Raw genomic sequence first — 25,049 nt, forward strand, 5'->3', positions numbered from 1 at the left:
TATCAAACATTTAGAGAAGAGCTAACACCTATCCTTCTACTCTTCCGAAATACAGCAGAGGGAGGAACACTCCCAAACTCATTCTACGAGGCTACCATCACCCTGATACCAAAACCACAAAGATGTCACAAAGAAAGAAAACTACAGGCCAATATCATTGATGAATATAGATGCAAAAATCCTCAACAAAATACTAGCAAATAGAATCCAACAACACATTAAAAGGATGATACAACATGATCACGTGGGGTTTACCCCAGGAATATATGGATTCTTCAATACATGAAACTCAATCAATGTGATACACCATATTAACACATTGAAGCAGAAAAACCATATGATCATCTCAATAGATGCAGAAAAAGCTTTTGACAAAATTCAACACCCATTTATGATAAAAACCCTCCAGAAAGTAGGCATAGAGGGAATTTACCTCAACAGAATAAAGGCCATATATGACAAACCCACAGCAAACATCGTTCTCAATGGTGAAAAACTGACATAATTTCCTCTAAGATCAGGAACAAGACAAGGTTGTCCACTCTCACCACTATTATTCAACATAGTTTCGGAAGTTTTAGCCACAGAAATCAGAGAATAATAAGAAATAAAAGGAATCCAAATCAGAAAAGAAGAAGTAAAACTGTCACTCTTTGCAGATGACATGATACTATACATAGAGAATCCTAAAGATGCTACCAGAAAACTACTAGAGCCAATCAATGAATTTGGGAAAGTAGCAGGATACAGAATTAATGCACAGAAATCTCTGGCATTCCTATACACTAATGATGAAAAATATGAAAGAGAAATTAAGGAAACACTCCCATTTACCACTTCAACAAAAAGAATAAAATACCTAGGAATAAACCTACCTAAGGAGACAAAAGACCTGTACTCAGAAAACTATAAGACACTGATGAAAGAAATTAAAGATGATACAAACAGATGGAGAGATATACCATGTTCTTGGATTGGAAGAATCACCATTGTGAAAATGACTATACTACCCAAAACAATCTACAGATTCAGTGCAATCCCTATCAAATTACCCATGGCATTTTTCACAGAACTAGAACAAAAAATTTCACAATTTGTACGGAAACACAAAAGACCCCGAATAGCCAAAGCAATCTTGAGAAAGAAAAACAGAGCTGGAGGAATCAGGCTCCCTGACTTCAGACTATACTACAAAGCTACAGTAATCAAGACAGCATGGTACTGGCACAAAAACAGAAATATAGATCAATGGAACAGGATAGAAAGCCCAGAGATAAACCCATGCACATATGGACACCTTATTTTTGATAAAGGAGGGAAAAATATACAATGGAGAAAAGACAGCCTCTTCAATAAACAGTGCTGGGAAAACTGGATACCTACATGTAAAAGAATGAAATTTGAACACTCCCTAACACCATACACAAAAATAAACTCAAAATGGATTAAAGACCTAAATTTAAGGGCAGACACTATCAAACTCTTAGAGGAAAACATAGGCAGAACACCCTATGACATAAATCACAGCAAGATCCTTTTTGACCCACCTCCTAGAGAAATGGAAATAAAAACAAAAGTAAACAAATGGGACCTAATGAAACTTCAAAGCTTTTGCACTGCAAAGGAAACCATAAACAAGATGAAAGACAACCCTCAGAAAGGGAGAAAATATTTGCAAATGAAGGAACTGAGAAAGGATTGATCTCCAAAATATACAAGCAGCTCGTTCAGCTGAATATCCAAAAAACAAACAATCCAACCCAGAAATGGGCAGAAGACCTAAATAGATATTTCTCCAAAGCAGATACCAGATTGCCAACAAACACATGAAAAGATGCTCAACATCACTAATCATTAGAGAAATGCAAATCAAAACTACAATGAGGTATCACCTCACACCCGTCAGAGTGGCCATCATCAAAAAATGTGTAAACAATAAATGTTGGAGAGGGTGTGGAGAAAACAGAACACTCTTGCACTGTTGGTGAGAATGTAAATTGATACAGCCACTATGGAGAACAGTATGGAGGTTCCTTAAAAATCTAAAAATAGAACTACAATATGACCCAGCAATCCTACTACTGGGCATATACCCTGAGAAAGCCATAATTCAAAAAAAGTCATGTACCACAATGTTCATTGCAGATCTATTTACAATAGCCAGGACATGGAAGCAACCTAAGTGTCCAGTGACAGATGAATAGATAAAGAAGATGTGGCACATATATACAACGGAATATTACTCAGCCATAAAAAGAAACGAAATTGAATTATTTGTAGTGAAGTGGATGGACATAGAGTCTGTCATACAGAGTGAAGTAAGTCAGAAAGAGAAAAATAAATACTGTATTCTAACACATATATATGGATTCTAAAAAACAAAAAAAAAAGGTTCTGAAGAACCTAAGGGCAGGACAGGAATAAAGACGCAGATGTAGAGAATGGACTTGACGATGCAGGGAGGGGGAAGGGTAAGCTGGGACAAAGTGAGAGAGTGCCATGGACATATATACACTACCAAATGTAAAATAGATAGCTAGTGGGAAGCAGCCACATAGCACAGGGAGATCAGCTAGGTGCTTTGGGACTACCCAGAGGGGTGGGATAGGGAGGGTGGGAGCGAGACACAAGAGGGAGAGGATATGGGGATATATGTATATGTATAGCTGATTCACTTTGTTATAAAGTAGAAACTAACACACCCTTGTAAAGCAATTATACTCCAATAAAGATGTTAAAATAAATAAATAAAATAAAGAGTAAACAGTGACAACAACAACAAAACAAGTGAGGGACTTCCCTGGTGGTCCAGTGGCTAAGACTCCATGCTCCCAAATGCCGGGGGCCTGGGTTTGATCCCTGGTCAGGGAACTAGATTCCGCATGCTGCAAGTAAAGATCCCGCACGCCGCAACAAAAAGATCCCACGTGCTGCAACTAAGACCCAGTGCAGCCAAATAGATAAATAAATATTAAAAAAAAAAAAACACAGCAGTTGAGGGGCATTCTCAATAGAGAGGAAAACATAATTAAAGGGATGGAGGTGAGTGGCAGCTTGTTGCCGGCAAGGAACAACCAACAGTCCAGTGTGGCTGGAGCATCCCATTCAAGGCAAAGTAATGAAGAGGTCAGAGATGAGGCTGGGAGCTGGGAAGGCTAACACCCTGCTACAGCTTGTTAGCCTGGTGAACTAGCGTAAGTCTTCGGGGGATGGGGAAACACTGGGATATTCTGAACATTGTAAGAAACATCAGATTTGTGCCTTAGCTACACTACTTTGGGTTAGAGGATAGATTTCAGGGGACCAAGTGGGGAGCAGATTAGAAGGCTGTTGTAAGTGTCCTGCTAGTGATTTCAGGACCTGGACAGGATGGTAGTACGAATGGAGAGAAGGAGCTGCAACAGAGAAAGATTCTAGTAGATGTGACTGCACAACTCAGTAGTTAACTACAGATAAAGGAAGAATGAGCAAGAGGCAAGGATGACTGCAGGCTTCTAGTTTGGGGAACTGAGAGCAAACCACTCAACCAAGAGAGGACAAGCAGAAGGACTAGCAATTGTGATCTAACTGTGTTTTGAGAAGAGACCCTGGTAGGATGCATCATTCAAGACTGAGAATTCCATGACCGTCCTTATATGACAGCTACAGACTCCCTTGCAGGTGTCTCAAGTCCCCTTCCTTCTATAGGTTCCTTCCCTTACAGAATCATAGGAGATGAGAGCTGGGAGAAGGTTCCAGTAGCTTTTAGCCTAACACCCTCCTTGTACAGCTGGGAAGTCTAGAGACGGTAACTGACGTGTCTAAAATCCTTATTATCTTTTTTTTTTTTTTTTTTTTTTTTTTTTTGTGGTATGCGGGCCTCTCACTGTTGTGACCTCTCCCGTTGCGGAGCACAGGCTCCGGACACGCAGGCTCAGCGGCCATGGCTCACGGGCCCAGCCGCTCCGCGGCATGTGGGATCCTCCCGGACCGGGGCACGAACCCGCGTCCCCTGCATCGGCAGGCAGACTCTCAACCACTGCGCCACCAGGGAAGCCCCCCTTATTATCTTTTTAATACATTTAAGGCTGTCCTAACTTCAGATGAAAAACAACAACAAAAATCAAGCACATACATATAACCGTTCCTTTCCATCAACTTCACCACCAGTCTTCCTTCTTTAGTAGTCAAATACCCATTGCCCCATTTCCTTCCAATTCAGAATTCATTACTTAAAGTTCTGCAACGTTTTACTTCTCTACACTTTGAATGCTACTGCTCTAAAATTAACTGAGAAAGACTTTCTTGTCAAACAAAACAGCCTTTTCTCAGTCCCCACAGTTGTTCCTTGGCTTTCGGTGAGGTTTGAATACTACCTGCTACACCTCTCCTTAAATGCTTTGCTCCCTTGGTCTTTCTAACAGTGAGCTTTCCTGGGGTTTACTCCTTCATGCTCCACTTCTTCTGACTCCAATTCTAGATCTCCATGCTTCCATCATGAGCCAAACACTCTTCTCTTTTCAATCACTTACTCTGGGGTCATTCACCTCACGGTGTCCACAGTGTCTTCTGGGTTCACATCCAGATCGGACAGTAGTCCATGTGGAAAAGTTGGGCATGTGTCATAAGTGTGATGTGCCAATTCTCTTGGCCCGCATCACTAGAGGCACGGAGCCTTCTCAAAGACAAGGAATTCATGTGCTCCTGGAGGGGCTCACTGCTGGGCTGAACTACAGTTAAAAGGGACACTGACAAATGAGAGAATGTTCTGAAAAAAGCAATGGGGTTGGTAAGGGATCTAAAAACAACATGTGAAAACCGCTGAAAAGGCTAAGAATGACGAGCTTGGGAAAGACAGTGCTCTTGGGACCCAGCTTTCTGCAAATTTGTGAAAACTTGTCACGTGGGATGCAGCATAGATGTGTTTTTCTCTGTTTCAGAAAGCAGAAATTTGCAGGAGGTTGTATTTTGGCTCAACAGGAAAAAAATTTCTTGCAAATAACTCACGTTGTTCAACCCAAGAACGAGCTGTCTCCCAATGCAGTGAACTCTGCCCTTGCTGAAGGCGTTGAAGAAGAAATGCCTGCTCTGAGAGGGAGACCAGCCATATCATCTCTGAGATCCCCTTTCCTCTGACACCCTGTGAATCACTCTCCCTGTGATAGCCTGTCAGCACCACGGACTTCACATGCCTGATGGGGAATCAGCCGTCCCCATCCAATCCCTCAAGTCTACCATTCACGCTGTTGTTCTTCTAGATTGCTGGGTTAGATTCAACATCTTTGATTCCTTGTTCTTTTTAGGTCCCTATACCTCCACCTTCAGAATCTTTCTTTAATATGCTCTTAATACTTTATTTCCATGGATACCATTACAATCTCCAGACTTGCCAAACCCCACGTGGAGAGAAGTCACTGGATTTTTGAGTTGGGACGGACCCTAGAGAGATCAAGCCCAGCCTGCTCATTTTATAAGTAAGGAGAATGAGACACAGAAAAATTAAAGACTTCTCTAAGGTCACATAGTCAAAAGTGGTGGTACTAGGCTCCAAGATTTGTAGTGCCATATTCTTTCCATTGCCCCATACAGCTCTGGAATTTCTCCTTTTAATCACTCAGGCCACCCTGATACATTTCGGCCTAACTGGTCTTATAGACATTGGCCATGACTTAACCATGGAATGACTTGGTTTATTTGTTTAATACTGTCTGTTTGTTTAATGATGGTCTTTGGTCAAATCATATGTGTTAATCTAGATCTAGGAATTATCCTCAGTCTCTTAACTGTAACGGACCACTGGGTCTGCTTTGAGTTAAACAGCACTGTTCTTTTCTGGGCTTCTCACAGATACTGCCAAAGCAGGACTGCTGAATTGTGAAATAAAGAAGAATTCTAGCCAGCTCAAGCTCTCTAGAGTCTGCAAATCCAGGTCATTTGGATTTGAAACATATCATTGTACTCCAATGAGTACAAAAATTACATATATCATATTAGCTGGCTATGCTCTGATTACTTCCCATAAAAGGTCCTGGACTCACGTTGGTTCTTCGGTTGCTATTCTGGTCTCTTCTAGTTCTTGTGCTTGTTTCAGCCAAGGTAATTTCGCTTCCACTGGACTTTTTTCTGACAAAAAGGGAACATAAACAACGAGTTTAATTATTGTTACTCATTCAAGAGTTGGATATGTGATTGTTATTTGCTGAAGATTTCATCAATTAAGAGGTCACGCTTTTCAAATGCACAGTACATGAAGTGGCTTCTGGATGGAACCAAAAATTTCTGTCATACATTTTTTTAATTAACACATTATCAAAATGCAACCAAACAACCCCATGACACAGTTGAATACATTGTCCAAGTTAGCATAAAAATGCCTTTTATAAATCAGTACCAATATCTGTTGTTTGCATATTAAAGCTCTTACTTCAACCGTTATCAATTTGTTTTCTTTTTCCACACATTTTTTTTGCCCAATGAATGAGGAAATTAACAGAGAAAAGCAAATACCATAGAAGGCTTAGAAAGTTGGGAGGAGGAGAGTCAGTGCTATGGTTTATTCAAACTTTAATTGCTATAATTGTTGAGGGAAATGATTACTAATTACCACTGGCCTGCAGGAGCAAGCTGGTGCCCCTCTCTGTCCTTTGAAGCTTCCTAAGATGTGAAGAAAGAAACAATCTAATTATGAAATGAGAAAGGAAATAATTTTGGACTACTCCAGGGAAATCACAGACACTAAGAAAGTGGCTATTAAAGTACCACTGACTGCAGAAATATGGAGAAAAGACTTCACTGAAGAAGTTATATAATCAGTGTTTGTACTTTGCATGGAAACCAGCGATTTTTCTGGAAGGCAGACATCATCAAATAAATATTTTTTGAATAGTTAGTTGCCTATAAGGCTATTTGGGTAAATAATGTACCCAGAAATAATGAAGAAGAATTTTATCATCCTCTCCAAAGTACTAAGGAAGACTCCTTGGCACTGATACTTGGGAGTAATTCTTTTTCCATTTCCAAAAGGAAATACTTGTCACGAGGACTGGTGATACCTTACTAAAGTACGTATATGGAAATAATCATGTCTAGAGAGGAACATACATCCAAAAGATGATGCCAAGACTTCCTTACCCATGGATGCTACCCATTTCTGCTAATTCATGTGGAACAAGTGGGAACTACAAAATAATTTCTAAGTGCACCTATAAATCTAGATTGGGAACTGAAAGTTTTCATTCATTCATGGTAGGCAATAGGACATATGATGAAGCTGGCATTGTTCCTTCCTCAAGAAATGTACACTCTGGTGGAAGGCATGTGGGAATTTTCCTTCTCCTTTTTCTTCAAAGCAGGGACTGCATCAAATTATTTTATGCCCACCAAGAAGTGTTAATATAAGCCTAGACAGGAGCCACTCTATATGTACTGAATCAGTAAGAGCTCAGTTTCTTCTCCAGACCAATTAGTCACATAGGTCTAACTTCCTTATCTAGGCGGATGGGTCTACTGTAATCTGTCAGTAAAACAATTTTTATAAGAAAGTTAGTATGTTGAAATTCAAATGCTGCAATATTAGTAAGAGAGCTGGAAAACACCAGATTTAAGTTTAAAATGCACCACAAACTTACCTTTGGGTTTGTAACACGGGATGGGAATGATACATTCTTCTTTGATGTGTAACTTCAGTTGTGGATTACAGCCACCAACGTGCTGTCCACGATGGTTGATACACAGAACAACGCGGTAACGTAACCCCCGGCCACAAGTCACTGTGCACTTCAAAGATGAAAAGAGAAGCCAATGAAATTCTTGTTCATGAAGAGATCCACAAAGGTACTAAGGTCTCATGCACAGGAGAGCCACTAATCTACATGAATGTTAAACACAAAAGACCGTTAGATAAACATCATGTAAGGAAGGGGGTGGAGGCTGATTTCCCATGATTCTTATGCTTCAGGGCCCCTCCCTTGCAAGGCTTCCTTCCCATTCTCCATTCGAGAAGTACTTCAGGTGAGGTCACAGCGCAAGAAAAACTGAAATGCCCTGAAATCTTTCTACGCAAATATGAAAGAAACTTAAAACAGGTTTTCTCAAATTTGATTAAAAATTCACATGACATCATCCAAAACAATTTGTGAAGACAAAAGAAACTTTTCTAAACTATTAATTTAAAAAAATATCAAATTTTGCTCAACCATGCTAGAGGATTATCCTTCTATTCTGTATATAGAAACTGATCTTCCAAAATTGTTGTCATATGAAAGGGCCATCGAAGAGTATTCAGCCAAAAAGTTTAGGAAAAATATATTCTAGATGTATCAGGCACTTAAAATTAATAAAAACATGATGCTATTTTCTCTGAGTTTAGGAATTTTGTGTTGTCAGGATTTTTTTTTCTTGAATTATTTGTTTATGATTTGGAAGGTACTCTTGTCTATGAATGGAATCTTTTCATGTCATGAACATCCAGGATCTGTTTTCAATTGATGTACATTATGTTGGTGAGCATATATGTATGTATATGTGTGTGTAGTTTTTTTTTAAACCAAGACTTTATTTTTTAGGGCTATTTAAGGTTTATAGAAAAATTGAGCAGATAGTACAGAGAGTTCCCATATGCCCCCTTTCTGCTACATACAGTTTTCCCTATTGTTAGTATCTTGCATTAGTGTGGTACCTTTGCTACAACTGATAAACCAATACTGATACATTATTATTAACTAAAGTCCAGAGTTCACATTAGGGTTGTCAGCTTAAAAAAATTTGTAATTTCTTACAATTTCTTTCATTATTGTACATAAACATTTACTTAGATACCCAATATTTGTGTGTTGTATTCTTTCTTCTTAAAAAGTCACCTCCTTGGTAGGGGAGGGATGGATTGGGAGTTTGGGATTAGCAGATGTAAACTATTATACATAGAATGGATAAACAACAAGGTCCTATTGGGTAGCACATGGAACAATATTTAATATCCTGTGACAAACCATAATGGGTAAGAATATGAAAAAGAATGTATTTTTTATATATATATATATATATATATATATATATCTGAAACACTTTGCTATACAGCAGAAATTAACACAACATTGTAAATCAACTATACTTGAATAAAATAGATTTTTTAAAAAGTTATTTCCATATGGTATAAACTTCAGGCCCCACCAATCCTGGATCCACCCCTGGGAGAGGTCAAGAAGCCTTGGGCATGTGCTAGAGAACACACACTGTTCTGCAGATGTGATCTCACTAACCGTCCTGACACACTGGCAGGTTAGCAGCTTCACTCCCATTTAACAGATGAGCAAATGAACAGCCCACCACCTAAGGACCTTGCTCAAGGTCATGCAGTTCCTAAGAGGCAGAGCAGAAATCCTTCCTAGAGCCTCCTGTTGTCAAAATAATGACTTCACCGCTGCTTCATAAAGCTTAAAGATTCTTTCCTGAGTCCATGGGTGCTTCTTCAATTGTCACAGATGAGTTGCAGAGGATATGGAGGCCTTTTTCAGCATAGACCCATCTCCAAGAAGAGCAGAATAGCAGGAAACCTCTCTTATTCCCTCATGCCACTCTTATGACCACTGAACAAATACTGAATGAATTTAGTGAGGTTTGAGATTATATCTGACGTCTAGGAAACTGATTCACCTACTCCCACATTCACCTATTTGAAATATATGTGATCTTAAGAGGCTATTTTATATTGGCCAAGAAAGAAAAAAAATTCTGCCCCAAAGAGAAAGAAAACAATATGATTAAAAGGTGTAACTACCCTAGAACTGGTCAATCCAAAGGAATATTATTTCCTCAGTAGCTTCTCAGGAAGCTGGACACTTACCCCAATGATGTGGTCAGTGTTTACGACATTCCCAGAACTCCTCTTTCAAGCTGAATACAACCTTAATGATAGCAAATTCTCATCACTGAGAATGTGTCTGATTTTTAAAAAGTGGAAAGTACGAAGAGGCAAGAAGGATGAATGAGATGCGTTGGTTAACAGTCCTTCATTTGGGTATTGTAAGTGACAATAAAGTCATGATATAGATGGGGTGGGGGTGGTAATAAAAGCTCTAAAGACAGCACAAAACATATGGGCAAGACCTGTAAGAGTGGAAAACAAGCTCTGCGGGTTGTAGAAGTAATGTTGATTTTTGAGGAGAGATCACAATATGATTTTTGGCATATAACTCGAGTTCAAAGAACCGAACGACCTTGCCACAATAAAATCCTTCCATCTCAGTCTACTGACTTATGTGAACAAGGCTTCCCAGTGTGTACGTGCAAAACAAACTAAAACAAGAAATCAACAGTTAAAATTAAGAATAAAATTACTGCTGATCCCATGTTTCATTCCGGCAATGGACTATTTTTTAAAGCCCCACTCACCTTCTCGGAAGACTCATTTCAAAGGAAAGTTTACTTTTTATGTATAATAATCATTCACGAGAAATCGAAATATATTTAATTGTTATTTTGGTTGTGTACTAAAGTTAAATTTAATAATAACTTAATCCGGGGAACATTTCTAATACTTAAAGCCTTACGGCTATAGGAAATTAAAATAAATTGCTTTCAACGGCTACATGTATTTTCTTAGAGAAAAGTAGTATGGGTAACCAATAAACGACTTTAAAGCATAAAAGTACATTATATTAGGATAAATTCTGTGGGGGGGAGTGGTTTAAAAATGTGAGTTCAAGGGGAAAATAATGCAAAACATTCAAATTATTCAAGAGCTTGTTCATATGTTTTTTAAAAATGGAAGATGGCAAGGATAGAAACCATCATGGCATTTACATTCTACTGGACATATTTTTTTTAATGCTATAACACTTTTATTTTAAAATGTCAGCCTTCAAGACGTGTTAGAAATGACATTCTTCGATTTTTTTTAATTTAAACTTGTGATAAAAATTTTAGATGTCAACCTAAATGTATATGAAGGGGTATGTAATTTTCCAAACTTCTTTTGGTATGTGAACAAAAAAGGATGGATAACTACCGCCCTACTAAGTACAAATGAAGCAGTAGGGGGTGATGATTTTGAGCCAGGGATATCAGAAAAGGACTGTGATGAGATAGCATCTGTAAACTGGGGCTGGAAGCGGGCCTTTCACCCAGAAAACTCACTTATCTCTACTCTTCAAGTTTCAGTTCAAGTGCTTCCTCCTTTCGGAAACCTGCTCTGACACCTTCAAGTAGAGTGAATCACCCCACCTCTGTGTGCCGGCCATACAGGACATCATACAGCTCACTGCAGCGTCACACTGCGTCACAACTGTTCATTTGCGTATATGGTTTCTGCAACTGGATTATGAGCTTTTGGGGGGGGGGTAGAAGCAGGTTTTATTTACTCCCTAGGATGGCAGCTAGCACACTCAATAAATAAATAGATAAATGCATGTGTGTGTTGAATTAAATATGTAGGGATCACGCAAAAGAGCTAAAGAAACATGAGTCAATTATGTCTCACCCTCTAGCAAATTAAAAGTTTAAGCTTAAAATATTAAATACCAATACCTGCAATTTTTTGACTAATCCAACTACACTTTATTTGCTCTAGAGGTTTACTTGCTCATCTCCCTAGAGAGGAAACTAAGCTAACCTAACACGAGGCCTTGTTGTATCTCTGTGATGTTGCCCTTTTCTCTTTTCTCACCACCTGACACCTCAATGGCTTCCAAAGAGACTGCCTGCCTCTGGTCCTTCCCAGCATCAGTCTATTGCCTCAGTTACTTAAAATATATTACATTTATTTTCCTCAACAAAAATAGCGAAGCTTCTTAGTAACCACCAGACTAAGAACATACCTCTAATGTCAGTTTTATCATCTCCATCTGAATTTTCCAATTCTTTTTTTTTTTTTTTTTTTTTTTTTGGCTGCATTGGGTCTTGGTTGCTGCATGCAGGCTTTCTCTAGTTGCGGCAAGCAGGGGCTACTCTTCGTTGCAGTGTGCGGGCTTCTCATTGCAGTGGCTTCTCTTGTCGTGGCTCCCGGGCTCTAGAGCGCAGGTTCAGTAGTTGTGGCACACGGGCTTAGTTGCTCCACGGCATGTGGGATCTTCCCAGACCAGGGATCGAACCCCTGTGCCCTGCATTGGCAGGCGGATTCTTAATCACCGTGCAACCAGGGAAGCCCCAATCTTCCAATTCTTAGTCACGTGGGTTCTCTCTTTAATCCAGACGAATTAGGGCCTTTTTCAACATCTAGTCATTCTGTGTCATTTCTGCCTTTGCTCAGCCGTTTCGGCTTGGCCCTACCTCACAGTGATGTCTTCACTAGGCTCTCGTTTGGTTAAATCTTAAAGATGGGTCAAGCACTACAAGGGCAACAAAGACTTCCCGATCAACTCTGCTCCAATGCCTGTTCCGTTCAGATGTACCATGGTTCTTAATTAATTGTTCTTACCTGCGTTGATGCCTGCAATGTTCTCTCTTACACTGTCCTCCAACTGGCTCTTCCCAAGCTCTTTGGGAGTAGGAACCCCGTTCATATACAACTTCTGCCTCCCCCAAGTTGCCCAGTACAGTGTTGGGAGCATAGCAAATAATCATTAAAATCTGAGATTGAATTAAAAAGTGGCATGTACTCGGGACTTCCCCAGTGGCACAGTGGTTAAGAATCCACCTGCCAATGCAGGGGACACAGGCTCGAGCCCTGGTCGGGGAAGATCCCACACGCCGCGGAGCAACTAAGCCCGTGCGCCACAACCACTGAGCCTGCACTCTGGAACCCCACGCCTAGAGCCCGTGTTCCGCAACAAGAGAAGCCACCGCAATGAGAAGCCCACGCACCGCAACAAAGGGTAGCCCCCGCTCGCTGCAACTAGAGAAAGCCCGCACACAGCAACCAAGACCCAATGCAGCCTAAAATTAACTAATTTCTAAAAAAAGTGGCGTGTACTCAAATCTTACCTGAGACCACTCCATGGCAATCCACTTGGGACAGTCGAACAGATTGCAGGTTTGCATAACCTTGGGTTTAGGCGCATACATGCACTTCCACTCTTCCACTTGCAGTATCTCTCCATGCATGGACTCCTCCACACACACGAAGCTCCGTCTTTGAATCCCACCTCCACAGGACACCGAACACGCAGTCCAAGGATTATGTTCCCAGCTCAAAAGCAAACAAACGAAAACACATTATTTATTTGTTGCTTGTTTCAAGTCTGCAAAGTTGATTGCAAGAAGTACAGCCTTGGGATAACAGTTGTGGTTCAGTTGAAAGAGCACAGAATTGGAACCTTAAGACTTTAATCTTAACTGCTACACACAATCTGCAGTCCCAAGGTACTTAACTCCTCTGACCCGAAGGTTATTGTCAAATGGGAGTAAGACACCTGCCCTCATGTATTACCACAACAGGGCCATTGTGAGAATCAAATAAATTAAACTATAGAGTGTGAACGCATCTTCAAACAGTCTCTAAACTATAAAACACCAATGGACAACATTACTAGGGAATCACAGAATCTCAAAGTCGGAAAGAACCATCCTAGTCATCTAGGTATAAAAGGGAATGCAGATTTCTGATCAATTGCAATGCTTGAGGTCCCTCTATAATACCCAGTTATCAAGATACGCTTGACATCTCCAGTGACAGAAAACATCACCCTCTGAGCCAGCCTATTCCATATAATTCTTAGAAAGATCTTTCTTATTATGGACTTGAAGTCTGTGTTCCCTTATCTCTCTGTGAAAGGTCTAATAACTGTCCCTCTTACATTTTAGTCTATTGCTACAGATACTACAGTTCCTTGCAAATTACTTAGAGCATATGACAGAAAGGAAAAGGAAACCTGTAACTCACCGAGGGAGAGGTTGGAAGTGGTCATAGGGCATGATCTCTTTAAATCCATCACTACAAATGAAATCATTGTGAGAATATAATTTCTAATCAATTAACGCATTTATTAATTTGACTAGTACAGGTGTGACATCCCAAAAGACAGAGCTCTTTCAAATTAAAAACTAAATATGCCGAGTGTTATGAACCATTTCCCCCCAAATTCAGCCACGATCTCCTTAATTTTTAGGAAAATCTCTGACACACAACATCCCCAATTCTATATGAAAATGTAGACAATGGAACTAGTAATATGCATTCATCAAAGGAAAGAGTTTCTCTTAATTTAGATAAATCTATTTATTCCCTTTTATCATCTTAGCAGGTTAGTCTGATAAAATATATTAATGACAGTAACACACTGTCATATTAGCAGGATCTTTAGAAAACCATTTTGTTTCACAGAATTTGCCTTTTGAAAAGGCCTCTATTAATAATTACATACACCTGGGATTACCGGACATGCACTGCTTCGTGATAGGAAATGAAATCCACTGAGAATGCTTCCTTTTCCACTTGCACACTTCTGCCTTAGCCAGCTGGCAGATAAGTGGGGGATTCTGGGACTTGACAGTATGCTGTTATTTTAAGATACTGTAGTAAAGCCAGGAAACTTCCCCAGACAATCCAAGTCATCAGGTACTAAATTATGCAGCAGTATAGTTTATGCATAGCTTTACTGCTCTGGCATTAAAACTCTTCACTTCCTTGCACCATGCATTATTTATACTGAACTTAATGTGTACACTTCAAAAGTCAAAACGTGGTGATCGGTGACCCAGTTTAAAAAGCTAAAATGGTGAGTTACTGATATTTACGGCTGTCGGATGGACTAGACACTGTACTTGGATGAAGAGAACGTTCATGCTGTATGTGCAGGAGATGCTCAAAGAGGTTCATTATAAACAGTCAAAGATCACAGCACATGGACACATAGCCCGCAAGAGAGAACTAGACTGAGTAAGCTGATGAGCCTAATTCCTACTGACCACGGTTATAAATGTGAAGACAGGTACCCGCCACCAGTGTACGTTCAAGGTCACGCCGTGGCAATGTGTTGCCTGGCAACGGTGGGTCAGTCTCAGCTGCAGTTGATTTGTTTCTTTTTAAAGGAAGAAGGGTATGGGCAGTTATGCAAACCTTGATGGGCAAGGATCCATGCTGCACTCCTTCAGTTTTGGTTTTGGTTTCACATTCTCAGGGTAGTAATGGCAATAATGGTCAGGAACCACCCTCTTCAACCGGATATCCACACATTCAGCAGAATTGAGCTGATACCCTAAAGCAGCAGAACAAGGAAGTCTGAAGATCGCATCCATTCGGGGTTTACTTGGCAAAGTTATCACTTGGCACACACTTTTTTATTCCTCTTTAAGAAACTTAACTCAGTGGTTCTCAACTCTGGGCGTATAACAGAACCACTTGGGAGGCTTTTATTACACCAACGCCCAGGTCCCTTCCTGGTCCAATTAAATCAGAAGCACTGCAGCCAAGAAATCAGCATTTCCACTGGTCAAAGTGGAAGGAGCGGGTGCTTTCTGTTGCCATGATTGCGTTGAGACCAAAGAAATAAAGTTGTTCCTTTATTCCCAGGCTGCAGGGTAGTAGAAGCAGCAGATCCCCACTGCTTAATCCCAAGGGGGTGTAAGGCTCTTTAGCCAAAGCACCTATGGAGAGCTAACGATTGGACTGAGGGCTATTTTCAGTTTCCCGAACTACTTTAGGTTTAGAGTTGTTGTGGGGAGCGAATAACATCATGTGCGTCAAAGCTCTGTTAAAAATGTAAATCTCTAGACAGATGCTAGGTGATATGGTGCAGCAGCAGCAGCAAAAAAAAGACTTTTTAAAAAAGACTCTCAGGTTCTTCTAAGATGACTAACATGTGTGGCCAAGATGGAGAATGACTACTTGAACTGATTGTATTACTCTTAGCACTTATAACTAAAAGTTACAATAGACGCCTTTGAAAATGTTTGGAGCTCAGGTACAGAAGGTAGTTATTCATTGTCACGTCTCCTCATCCTGGCACTGTGCAAGGCTCTCTTGTTTCCGTATACTTTCTCTTCTCCCATCACCACTCCCATTACAATCCCCCAGAGACATCTATTTATTGTTTATATGTCCTTAACTATACATCTGTCTTCTGTAATTTTGTTTTGTGTGTATCTGTTTTGACTAAATTAATGATACTGTGTTTTAAGTCCTGTTCTGTTTTCTACTTTTCTCACTCAACATTACATTTCTGAGAACTACCCTTGTACTGTTGCTTCTTTCTTTTTTATAATATTCCATTGCTTGTACATTTTACTAATTTCCTGTCCTGGGGTACCTAGGGGTACCTCTGATGACAATGAACTTTCTAACTGGGAAAATAAGCATTGTCTATACAGAGAGGAACAAAACCCTCCCCGCCTACATCTGCCTCTGCCTCATAAGCCTTCAAAGAAGAAGGAATGAAGACTTATTCCTGATTCTATTAAATCCAATTTGTACAGTCTCTGAGGAGAGTGAACATTCCACAAGGATGAGTGCTATAAACTTAAAAAACAACTCACAAAATGATGCTTCTAACTTCCTGAAAGATTTGATTCCCGGTTTCCTGTCACTACATAAGCGTCATGTTAAGTTTTTAAAAAAGTAATTTTTCAAAACCAGAATGAGCTCTTCACCAAAAAAAACACCCACAAAAAAAAACAAACAAAAAAAACCCCAAAGTTAAGTTCTCAGTCTCAGCCAACTGGTCTAAAGTTCTAAAAATACATTTAAAGGCCCAATTGCTGAGAGGAATCTGATTTTATAAACCAATAGACAGCTTTCTACAAGTCGAGGCTTAACTGTAAGCTGAGTGTGGAAGGACAGACTGGTATGCATTATAAAAAGCAAGGTCAAAACCACAGGAACGAAAATCCAAATGGAGTCAATAAAGTATTACTTGGGTGCCAATATCTGCTAGAAAGTCTGCAATATCAGATGACAGTGGCAATCTCGGTACTTTCTCCAAACTAATCTCAAGTATCCCACATAGATGATTGCAGACAAGACCAGGAAAGTCCATCCAAATACCTTGGAGACCAGCGAGCTAATTTTCCTGATTACACCAAAAACCCTGAAATGCCACTTAACACAAATCATGTAGATTTGATTACTAACATAATTGAATTTTGGTAATGCTTTCCTTGTGGGTTTTATGGGTATGTTTTTATTTTTCCCCAAGACAATAAGAGAATGAGATTACAGCTCTTGAGTTAAAGAAAAAAATCGTTGCTCTAAATGGAAACATATTTCTAGGAGGAGACAAGGAGCATACAGGTGTTTATAATTTGGGGAGAGACAATTAATTTTCCTCTTTAATTTTGTAGCAGTACAGAGATATCTAAAAGAGAAAGAAATAAGGCAGACTGCCTTCCTACATTATGAACAAATGTATTGAAATTCTGCCAGTGTACAGAAAGTGGCAGGATATTGGGGGACCCCCAAAAGGAGCCTAAAATGTTCCTTCTGTCCTTACAGCCAACGCTATCTTTGGTGGACAGTCACACAGCCAGGAGCTTCCATTGAAGGTTCCAGCAGGACTGATCGTGTCTTTCCTTGGGCACCAGCTATGAGAAACATCTATTCTCCTCCCAAGAACTGAACCAACTGAACTAATAAGCTTAGTCCCATTATACATGTCCCTCCCAGAACGGAAAGCTTCTCTTTTAACTTAGGTGTCCAAATGAGAACGTCTCTCTGTGTGTGAGAGCTAGGGAATAAATTAAAAAGAAAGAGATATTTGTTTTTCTGATGGGTAAGAATTAAAAATCCCCCCTATCTCTTGGCTTTTATTTTGGAGTCCATGAGAGACATGCAAACATGTTTCCAGCTCTTTGCCCAAAGTAAAGGGTGTTTTCTACATCCAGTTTTCACCTATGTTCAAGAATAAAGCAAACGCACATTCATTAAAACCACTGCATTCCAGGCCACTGAGTAAGATGCTGTGTGGTTACACATCTCTAATTACCACGCTACTTTTTTTTTAACATCTTTATTGGAGTATAATTGCTTTACAATGTTGTGTTAGTTTCTTCTGGATAACAAAGTGAGTCAGCTACACATAGACATATATCCCCATATCCCCTCCCTCTTGCGTCTCCCTCCCTCCCACCCTCCCCCTACCCCACCCCTCTAGGTGGTCACAAAGCACCGAGCTGATCTCCCTGTGCTACGCGGCTGCTTCCCACTAGCTATCTATTTTACATTTGGTAGTACCACGCTAACTTTAAAGTCAACTTCAAAAAGCAAACGTGTCATTTCTAACTCTGAGCTCTAAATATTCATGAACAAAGTCTGTGCCTCACCTCCTCCACATGTCACAGTGCAGGGAAAGAAGTCAGTTTGTCTCCACTGATGACTGATTGGCTGGTAAAAGAAGAACTGGACCACGCTGTCCTTGGCCGCAGTGTACCTGGTCTGGACGGAGACAACTTTGATAACATATTCGCATGCAAGGAGCTAGTGCCTTCCACATCTTTCAACATCAGGTGAACACAAGTCACCTACGTAGACAAACACATCTATCACAATAAACTCTGGTACATGAAGATGCCCAGAATTTTAAGATGTGACAGCATTTCGATTAGATTTCTCATAAATGGGATCTCAGAGGATCTTTGACCAATCTCCTTGGAGTCATTTTTCCAGATAATTCTATGCCTATGAATGAGTTCACAAAAATGTAGGTGCATTTTTAGTTTTTTAAGTTTTATTTTTCTTCCCAATACATTTGATTTTAATTTCCATGAGAACAGGAGATGAGACAGGAAATGTAATCTGGGTTTGCTTACAACATGGCACAAACTGCGATTCTTACATTTATAATAACAACATCTTTAAGCATCTTTAAGCAGATCCTTCTGAAAAATCCTTCTGAAAGCACAACTATAGAAACTCAAATGTACACAAATCCATGGTGTTTGCATAGAAGGCTTTCAGTATCTAATTAAAATAGAGGAGGGGTACCACTGAGAGTGAGCAAGCAGTTATAGACAGAGGTAAGTCTACTTTCAGGTTATTTTACTCAGGCAGCAAGTCCTCTCCCTATGTTTTTTTTCCTTCCCTCCTGATTGAACAAATGAGTGAATTGAGGAAAAGTCCCAGAACACAACACAAAAAGAAAAAGAGAGGGAAAACAAAGGTTAAGCTGTGGGAGATAGATCCAGAAATGCCAGCATCACATGGAGTTCAAGAGAAAGAATAGAAAAAATAATGAAAAGGTGATATTTGATTGCATCACTGTTGAGAATTTCCTAGACCTTAAGAAAAACAGAAGTACTCAGTCTAAAAATATTCATAAAGTTCTGAGCAGACATTGTAAAAAATATAACAACAAGGATAAAGAGAAATTCTGAAAGTTATCAGAAAGAAAAAAAATGATTCCCTACAAAGGAGTGAGAATCAGAATGGCATCAGACTTCTCACAGACAATAATGGATGCAAGAAAAGAAAAGCATACCTTCAAAGTGATGAGGGACAATAGTTTTTTAATCTAGAATTCTATAACCAAATTATTCATTGCTAATCAACTGTCAACTTATAAACAATCTATGATCAAATTATCAATCAGTAATCAGTGAAATAAGGTTTTTCTCACACACAAAATGACAGAAACTTTATCACTCAGAAGCTCTCACTAGGAAAAAGAAAAAACTATGAAAGGATATACTGAAAAAGAAGTAATATAAATCCACAAGAAAGTAGTGAGATGCAAGAAGCAGGAATGATGAAATAAATCAGTAAAGCTTATTAGTAAATCTAAATAAGTGTTGACCAAAAAAGAAAACTTTGATGTATTTAATTATAAAATAGTAAAAAGAAATTGTAAAATTATAAAATGGTGAAAAATTCCAGACACGAGATGTGTGTGGAAGGAGGGAGGGGCAGGGTTACAGTGATGGGATGAGGATAGCACAGAAAAGACTTCTAAGTAGTTTTGCTTCTGGCTATGGAAGAACGGGTTTGTTTCTGATGAATCCTCCCACTGAGAATAAGTAAAAGTGCTGCATAAAATACTTTTTAATGTACTTGAAGGCATCAGAAAACAACCATAGTAGTGAGGATGTGCAAGGCCAATATCGCAGACACAAAGGAAGCCCAGACATGTGAGCATAACATTTGGTACCACCTTTAGTACCACCTTTCTGCTCAAGACATTTTCCATTTTACAAGTGGTAACTGAGCAGCTGAGAAGCTGAGCAGGCCTGTCATCAGACTCAAGTGGCTGAGGCAGCAAAACCTGGAGCTCCAGGCCCACCAAGGTGAGGAGTGTTGGTAAACAGCCCAGGCTCCCAGCTGGGACCCCAGAAAGCTGTATCCTAGGAATAAGAGTAGACTGGAAAGGACTTCCCTGGTGGCGCAGCGGTTAAGAATCTGCCTGCCAATGCAGGAGACACGGGTTCAAGCCCTGGTCTGGGAAGATCCCATTTGCCACAGAGCAACTAAGCCTGTACACCATAACTACTGAGCCTGTGCTCTAGAGCCCATGAGCCACAACTACTGAGCCCGTGCACCACAACTACTGAAGCCCACATGCTCTACGGCCCGTGTGCAGCAACTACTGGGCCCACATGCTGCAACTGCAGCCTGCATGCCTAGAGCCTGTGCTCTGCCACAAGATAAGCTACTGCAGTGAGAAGCCCACACACTGCAACAAAGAGTAGCCCCCACTCACCACAACTAGAGAAAGGCTGCGTGCGGCAAAGAAGACCCAATGGAGCCAAAAAAATGTACTGGAAATATTCCAGTTTTCAAAGGGAGTGATGCCCAGATTCAAATTATTTCAGTCCCTTGGATGAAGGTGATTAGCTGCTAATCTGTCTTCTAGAAGCAATAATTAATCCAGTCTCAACGGTATCTATAATCTTTCCTCTACTATATGCAGCAAAACTTTAACCCTAGATATACAACAAAGATAAAATTTAACACCAGCTGAAAAGGTGGGAAAATAGATATATAATCAGAAAAACAGGAAATCCAGATATGGGCATTAACTGATAGAAACTTAAAAGTGTAAGTATATCACTACCATTTCCTGTAACTCTGGCCTTGGCTTCATGTCTTATTTCCCGGCTTGAGGGCCTAGCAACACCTCATTCTATTCCCATGGTCAAAAATCATGTGTTAGCACATAGCTTTCGCCTCAGGCTCTGTTTTTAAGAAAACTTAGATGAAGATACTGTGACTAAAATGTTCAAGAAATTAAATGACAAGATGGAGAATTTCACCAGAAACAAAGAAACTATAACAAAAATAAAATGTGATTGTACAAATAAAAAGCAAAATAATTTAAATAAATCTCTCAATGAATAGACTTAGTAGACTAGACTGGGGTTCAGCAAATATTATCTTAAAGAACCAGAAAGTAAAAGTGAGTTTTCAGGCCACGTTATCTCAGTTGCAATTATTCAACTCTGCTGGTGTGGTGCAAAAGCAGCCACAAGTAATATATAAATAAATGAGGGTAGCTGTAAACTCCATTTACAAAGACAGTTGGTCAGCTTGCTGGGCATAATCTGCTGACTTCTGGATTATATACACCTATTCAGAGAATTAGCAAACTGACAGATAAAAAGAAAATGGAAATTAGACATTTGAGATAAAGGTATAACTGTAGTCCCAGAAAAAGAGAATAAGATAGAAGCTATATCTGAAGAGGTCATAAATGAGAAAATCTTCCAAAACTGATGATGGATATCAAGCTACAGATCCATGAAGCACCAGGAACCTCAAGCAGAAGAAAGTTATTAATTATATCAGAGTCAAACTGATGAAAACCAAAAACAAAGAGAAAACACTTGAAAGCAGGCAAAGAAAAAAGACACATTACCTTCTAAGGAACAAAAATAAGACTGAAAGCTGAATTCTCAACAGAATAAATGGAAGCCAGAAGACAATGAAGTAATATCTTCAAAGTGCTGAAAGAAAGTAGTTTCACAATGATAAAGAGGTCAAGTCATTAGAAGAGGTAATGATTCTAAATGTGAGTGTACCTAACCACCTAACCTCAAAATATATAATTCAAAAATTGACAAGAAACAGAAAAAGTATAGACAAATGCACAGTCATAGTGGTAGTTTTACCAGGTCTCTTGTGGTAACTAACAGAATAAGCAGACAAAAATCAGTAAGGCTATAATTTTGCATGAAACCATTAATAAATATGACCTAACTGACATATGTAGAACATTGTGCTCAACATCAGAAGACTACATATCACAGTCTTCCAAAATTTGCTACATTCTGAGCCACAAATTAAGTTTTAACAAATTTCAAAACATTAAAATAATATAATGTTATTTGACTATAGTAGAATTAAGGTATAAAATGATGAGATTACTTGAAAATTCCCACATACTTGGACGCTACACTTCTAATATTCTATAAGTCACTATATCACTATATCATATATATCACTATGGAAATTACAATACCACTTAACTGAATGATGAAGAAAAAGATTTCATATCAAACTCTGTAGAAAAAAATCTAAAGCATATTTTGAGAGAAATTTACAGAGTTAAAAGCATATGTTATGGAAAAATTGGATGAAAATCACTGGTCTAAACAGCCATCCCCAAAAGTTAGAAAAGGACTTCCCTGGTGGTGCAGTGGTTAAGAATCCACCTGCCAAGGCAGGGGATTGGCATTGGCAATGCCAATGTTCGATCGCTGGTCCAGGCAGATCTCACATGCCACGGAGCAACTAAGCCCATGCGCCACAACTACTGAGCGTGCACTCTAGAGCCTGCAAGCCACAACTATTGAGCCTGCCTGCCACAACTACTGAAGCATGTGCACCTAGAGCCCATGCTTCGCCACCGAAGCCCAGAGAAGCCACCGCAATGAGAAGCCCACGCACTGCAACAAAGAGTAGCCCCCACTCGCCGCAACTAGAGAAAGCCTGGGTGCAGCAATGAAGACCCCATGCAGCCAAAAATAAATAAGTAAATAAATTTATATAAAAAAAGGTTAGAAGAAGAATAACATATTGAATCCGGAGAAAGTAGAGAGATGGTAACAATAAAGATAAGAGCAAACATTAATGATATGAGAATGAAACTACTTTAAAGTGGTTTATAAAGCCAAAGGGTATTTCTGTGAAGTCTCATAAAATTGATAGACCTCCAACATGACTGATTAAGGAAAAAAAAGAGTAGGGACAAATAATCAAAATTAGGAATGAGAAAGAAGACTTGCTACAGATTCTCCACACAATGAAGAAATAAGAAAATACCATAAAAAATCTATGCCAATAACTTTCAAAAAGCTAGTTGAAATAGACAAATTCCTTGAAACAAAACTGACACATAAGGGAATAAAACATCTGATTAGTCAAGTAATAGCAATCTCACACAAACTGTTACAGAAAATAAGAACAGAGGAAATACTTCTCAATTTGTTTTATAAACCTAGTGTAAAATTAATACCAAGACCCAAAAAAGACGTTACAGGAAAAAACAACCCCCAAAACAAAAACCTCTCCTGGAAACAAATACTGAAAAAGAATCATAAATAAAATAATTTAAAATCATTGGGAAAGGGAACAACAGAGGTTCAAGATGGCAGAGTAGAAGGACGTGTGCCAACTCCCTCTTGCGAGAGCATCAGAATCACAACTAACTGCTGAACAGTCATTGACAGGAAGACACTGGAACTCACCAAAAAAGATACCCCACAACCAAAGACAAAGGAGAAGCCACAGTGAGATGGTAGGAGGGGCACAATCACAATAAAATCAAATCCCATAACCGCTGGGGGGGTGACTCACAAACTGGAGAATAATTATACCACAGAAGTCCACCCACTGGAGTGAAGGTTCTGAGCCCCACGTCAGGCTTCCCAACCTGGGGGTCCAGCAATGGGAGGAGGAATTCCCAGGGAATCAGACTTTGAAGGCTAGCGGGATTTAAGTGCAGGACTTCGACAGGACTGGCGGAAACAGAGACTCCACTCTTGGAGGGCACACAAAAAGTAGTGTACACATCAGGACCCAGGTAGAAGGAGCAGTGACCCCATAGGAAACTGAACCAAACGTACCTGCTGGTGTTGGAGGTTCTCCTGCAGAGGCAGGGGATGGCTGTGGCTCACCACGGGGACAAGAACACTGGCAACAGAAGTTCTGGGAAGTATTCCTTGGCGTGAACCCTCCCGGAGTGCACCATTAGTCACACCAAAGAGCTGTAGCCTCCAGTGCTGGGTCACCTCAGGCCAAACAACCAACAGGGAGGAAACCCAGCACCACCCATCAGCAGACAAGTGGATTATAGTTTTACTGAGCTCTGCCCACCAGAGCAACACCCAGCTCTACCCACTACCAGTCTCTCCCATCAGGAAGCTTGCACAAGCCTCTCAGATAGCCTCATCCACCAGAGGGCAGAGAGCAGAAACAAGGAGAACTACAATCCTGCAGCCTGTAAACGAAAACCATATTCACAGAAAGGCAGACAAAATGAAAAGGCAGAGGACTATGTACCAGATGAAGGAACAAGATAAAATCCCAGAAAAACAACTAAATCAAGTGGAGATAGGCAACCTTCCAGAAAAAGAATTCAGAATAATGATAGTGAAGATGATCAGGGACCTCGGAAAAAGAATGGAGGCAAAGATCGAGAAGATGCAAGAAATATTTAACAAAGACCTAGAAGAATTAAAGAACAAACAAACAGAGATGAACAATAAAATAACTGAAATGAAAAAAACACTACAAGGAATCAATAGCAGAATAACTGAGGCAGAAGACCGGATAAGTGACCTGGAAGACAGAATGGTGGAAATCACTGCCACAGAACAGAATAAAGAAAAAAGAATGAAAAGAAATGAAGACAGCCTAAGAGACCTCTGGGACAACATTAAACACACCAACATTCACATTATAGGGGTCCCAGAAGGAGAAGAGAGAAAGGATCCGAGAAAATATCTGAAGAGAGTATAGTCGAAAATTCCCTAATATGGGAAAGGAAATAGCCACCCAAGTCCAAGAAGCATAGAGAGTCCCAGGCAGGACAAACCCAAGGAGAAACATGCCAAGACACATAGTAATCACATTGGCAAAAATTAAAGACAAAGAAAAATTATTAAAAGCAGCAAGGGAAAAATGACAAATAACATACAAGGGAACTTGCATAAGGTTAACAGCTGATTTCTCAGCAGAAACTCAACAAGCCAAAAGGGAGTGGCATGATATA

The 25,049-nt window shown here is 39.8% G+C and overlaps 1 protein-coding gene across 1 annotated transcript in view; it reads right to left on the reverse strand.

The window, feature by feature from the left end:
• The window catches only part of ADAMTSL3 (ADAMTS like 3), a 373,236-nt gene that overhangs the window by 141,369 nt on the left and 206,818 nt on the right, over nt 1–25,049 (reverse strand). Inside the window, 6 exon segments of the mRNA XM_060157437.1 lie at nt 6,018–6,102; nt 7,608–7,755; nt 12,898–13,102; nt 13,796–13,846; nt 14,972–15,110; nt 18,169–18,280. Of these exon segments, the coding sequence (XP_060013420.1) occupies nt 6,018–6,102; nt 7,608–7,755; nt 12,898–13,102; nt 13,796–13,846; nt 14,972–15,110; nt 18,169–18,280 (740 nt within the window).

This window comes from Lagenorhynchus albirostris, chromosome 1 (assembly GCF_949774975.1).
Source record: "Lagenorhynchus albirostris chromosome 1, mLagAlb1.1, whole genome shotgun sequence".
Classification (NCBI taxonomy): Eukaryota; Metazoa; Chordata; class Mammalia; order Artiodactyla; family Delphinidae; genus Lagenorhynchus; species Lagenorhynchus albirostris.